General features: G+C 47.2%; 1 protein-coding gene across 3 annotated transcripts; it reads right to left on the bottom strand.

Moving 5' to 3' along the window:
• Positions 1-4,269, bottom strand: LOC108672457 (uridine phosphorylase 1; the record flags this gene model as incomplete). Of its 3 annotated transcripts, none has more annotated exon segments than XM_018160122.2 (5): positions 1-55; positions 1,688-1,826; positions 2,241-2,269; positions 2,429-2,609; positions 4,251-4,269. In XM_018160122.2, coding segments are annotated over 5 exon segments (413 nt in total), but the record flags the coding sequence as incomplete, so codon positions are not given.
• Positions 4,270-4,280: the final 11 nt, after the last annotated feature.

Below are 4,280 nucleotides of genomic sequence, written 5' to 3' on the forward strand. Positions count from 1 at the left end.
TCCAGCTTGTCTGCCTCAGTGTACTCACAGAACGCTCCGTCCAGACGCCCCTGACCTGCACAGTGTTACGGTGTACACTACACCAGCTTGTCTGCCTCAGTGTACTCGCAGAACGCCCCGTCCAGACGCCCCTGGCCTGCACAGTGTTACAGTGTACACTACACCAGCTTATCTGCCTCAGTGTACTCGCAGAGCGAGCGTTACAGGATGCACTTCACTACCTACTAATACTCTCGACGTATACTTTAAGCGTTGCAACTGGACTTTATCTCCATAACTGGATCCTGATTAAACCTAACACGGACACTATGTAAATATACGGAACACGTCCAACGTTACATCTGGGACTCGAGGGCGGGGTGACCTGCCTAGCGACGACTCGGAGACGGAGGACGACGAAGGTGGCGCATCAGCGTGACCGTGGACTAGGAAGTCCTAAACTCATCACAAGGCACTTGTGTCCTAACGTCCTAAACTCATCACAAGGTCACAAGGTCGAGGCGGCACTAGCCTTCACGAACAGTAGCAGTGACAGCGAGGCACAGGTTATGGTGCTTATATTCTGGTTTGATGTCAAAAGCTAATGATGGTCAAGGTTGAGTAGAGACTAATGAATGAAGTAGATAATGAAGTAATTTTATCATCTTGAAAGTCTGACATAGGCATTATTTTACTAATTGAATCTAAGTCGCAGAAGCCAATAAAGAAAATCAAGTACCCTGTACTTGAGTTTTTAGAAAAGTGTCATGTACCACACACAGGGCACGAGCACGTACCCTCGTAGAAGTCGTAGGTACACATGGCACGAGCACGTACCCTCGTAGAAGTCGTAGGTACACAGGGCACGAGCACGTACCCTCGTAGAAGTCGTAGGTACACAGGGCACGAGCACGTACCCTCGTAGAAGTCGTAGGTACACAGGGCACGAGCACGTACCCTCGTAGAAGTCGTAGGTACACAGGGCACGAGCACGTACCCTCGTAGAAGTCGTAGGTACACAGGGCACGAGCACGTACCCTCGTAGAAGTCGTAGGTACACAGGGCACGAGCACGTACCCTCGTAGAAGTCGTAGGTACACAGGGCACGAGCACGTACCCTCGTAGAAGTCGTAGGTACACAGGGCACGAGCACGTACCCTCGTAGAAGTCGTAGGTACACAGGGCACGAGCACGTACCCTCGTAGAAGTCGTAGGTACACAGGGCACGAGCACGTACCCTCGTAGAAGTCGTAGGTACACAGGGCACGAGCACGTACCCTCGTAGAAGTCGTAGGTACACAGGGCACGAGCACGTACCCTCGTAGAAGTCGTAGGTACACAGGGCACGAGCACGTACCCTCGTAGAAGTCGTAGGTACACAGGGCACGAGCACGTACCCTCGTAGAAGTCGTAGGTACACAGGGCACGAGCACGTACCCTCGTAGAAGTCGTAGGTACACAGGGCACGAGCACGTACCCTCGTAGAAGTCGTAGGTACACAGGGCACGAGCACGTACCCTCGTAGAAGTCGTAGGTACACAGGGCACGAGCACGTACCCTCGTAGAAGTCGTAGGTACACAGGGCACGAGCACGTACCCTCGTAGAAGTCGTAGGTGCACAGGGCACGAGCACGTACCCTCGTAGAAGTCGTAGGTGCACAGGGCACGAGCACGTACCCTCGTAGGTACACAGGGCACCAGCACGTACCCTCGTAGAAGTCGTAGGTGCACATGGTCTTGCCGACGTGCACGGTGAAGGGGTCGGTGTCGGTGGCGAGGTCCTTGAGCTCAGCAGCGAGCGCCTTGTCCAGCAGCGCAGGGCGCCGCTGCAGCTTGCCCAGCACAGGCTGCCGAAAACAACAGGCTATCACATCCAGCATTTGTGCATGTAATATTTACTCAGGTACGACAATAAACTTACAATGAATGAACATCAATGAACAACAATGAACAAAACGTTGATGACATTTTTTGAAAGAAAAGTATTATTTGCTAGCAAATGTAGCTCAACTACGACCTCGGCCGTGAATTGTAATTTGTGTCTATCTTTCGTGAATATCTGTACTAATGAAATTGTCCTATGAATTATGAATGAAACGTCATTCTGGTTAAATCAATTATGAGGCTAGGGATATTTTGCCAGAAGACTAAGAACTAAGCTAACCTAAACCACTTAACAGCTCCAGGTAGGAGTAGGTTGTACCTAGCTTACCACTCACCAGTTCTAGGTAGGGGTAGGTAGTACCTAGCTTACCACTCACCAGCTCCAGGTAGGGGTTAAGCATGCCATCTACGGCGCTCTCAGACACGACGAGGTTGCCCCCTTCGATGCCGATGCCCCCACAGGTGCCCAGCCTGAAGAAGATGGGGTCCTTGACCCCCGCGTGGTACATGAGCTTGATGATCTCGTGCAGCAAGATGCCCACGGACGGGATGCCAAGCATGCCATCTACGGCGCTCTCAGACACGACGAGGTTGCCCCCTTCGATGCCGATGCCCCCGCAGGTGCCCAGCCTGAAGAAGATGGGGTCCTTGACCCCCGCGTGGTACATGAGCTTGATGATCTCGTGCAGCAAGATGCCCACGGACGGGATGCCCATGCCGTGACTCAGGCACAGCACTGGCCCCACCTGCCCATTAAGTACAATATTTACCATACAATAGTACCAATATTTTTACTGATGCAGCTAATCTTGAAATATTATCCATTTAGCAATAAAAACTGCCGTAGGTGTTGGAAATGTCATGAGCTCCTTTCATGAATAATTTTTCATCATGGAATGTATTAATGCTGATATGTAACACCGTGGCAACAACATTCATGGCACAATATGCGAAAACATCGTATAGTTGAATGCCACATGAAGCTTTCTAAAGGAAGAGAGGTAATGGAGAGGTTGGTCTTGCAGTACAAGTATCAAAAGGTGAAACAGTCAGCCATGTCAATAGTTAGTAACACGGTTGTATATGGAAGAGCTGAGCACGAACTTAGATGCATTAGAGTTGACTGAAGTTTGTGTACCAGTAGCGTCACATGGTGTTTGCAATTCAAACTTTCGGGTGACGACTAAGGAATATCTCGTAGAGTACTTAATTTTATCGACTTCTCTTGGAACATATTTAATGAAAAGTTACGCATTTTCGTCATTTATATCCTATGACGCTGATATGAATTAATAAACAGTATTTCTATCCTTGACTCTTTGTGAAATAAAAATATTTGTGAAATAAGTATATTTGAAGAGAATTTGACGCTGATTCGCAAATCTCGACGGCCAGGATTTTGCGGAGTATTTCACGTTGTCAGCATACCAAGTAAATAAAAATCCTACAGAAATAATCAAACAGCTTTTTGTTTGGAGACCTGAGTAATCGTAGGACCTGAGTAATCGTAGGACCTGAGTAATCGTATATTCATCGTGCGCCACATTTGTTAGTTAAATAATTAGAAAAAATAATAATTTCAAAGCTTAACACCCCTTTAAAAATCAAGTTGTGCTCTAATGCCAATAGATTTAGTTGTTGTTGAAGACAATCGAGCATAACACATGACACAACCTTGCTGCGGGCAGGCAAGCTTTGCTGTTGCATGCAGGTTTCTTCCGTTCAATTAAGATGAAGGCAGCGCTGAAGACATTGTCATGCTCAGACATACGAGTGACAAAGCATTGTCATGCTCAGACATACGAGTGACAATGCATTGTCATGCTCAGACATACGAGTGACAATGCATTGTCATGCTCAGACATACGAGTGACAATGCAGTGTTTTGTTTATGCGTTGACCGTGCAAGCGGTGGTCGTGACACTGCATTACACTGCAGCGTGACACGGTTATGAACATGCATGTCCTGAGTACGGCAGTACCTATGCCTTCAACATGGTACTATAATTAGAGAAAAGAATTTCTACATAAAAAATACAAATTTCTTAATTACATTTCTTAAAAAATATTTCTAAATCTTTAAATTTCTTAATAAAATATTAAGAATTTTACTGTTGTGTAACTTGAAATGAGACATGTGCATACATGTTATGGTCCATATGGATCACATGAAACATGGAGTATCTGTAGGAGAGCACGCACCTTGAACATGGAGTATCTGTAGGAGAGCAGCACGCACCTTGAACATGGAGTATCTGTAGGAGAGCACCACGCACCTTGAACATGGAGTATCTGTAGGAGAGCACCACGCACCTTGAACATGGAGTATCTGTAGGAGAGCACCACGCACCTTGAACATGGAGTATCTGTAGGAGAGCACCACGCACCTTGAACATGGAGTATCTGTAGGAGAGCAC

Source organism: Hyalella azteca, unplaced genomic scaffold (assembly GCF_000764305.2).
Source record: "Hyalella azteca isolate HAZT.00-mixed unplaced genomic scaffold, Hazt_2.0.2 contig9056, whole genome shotgun sequence".
Taxonomy (NCBI): Eukaryota; Metazoa; Arthropoda; class Malacostraca; order Amphipoda; family Hyalellidae; genus Hyalella; species Hyalella azteca.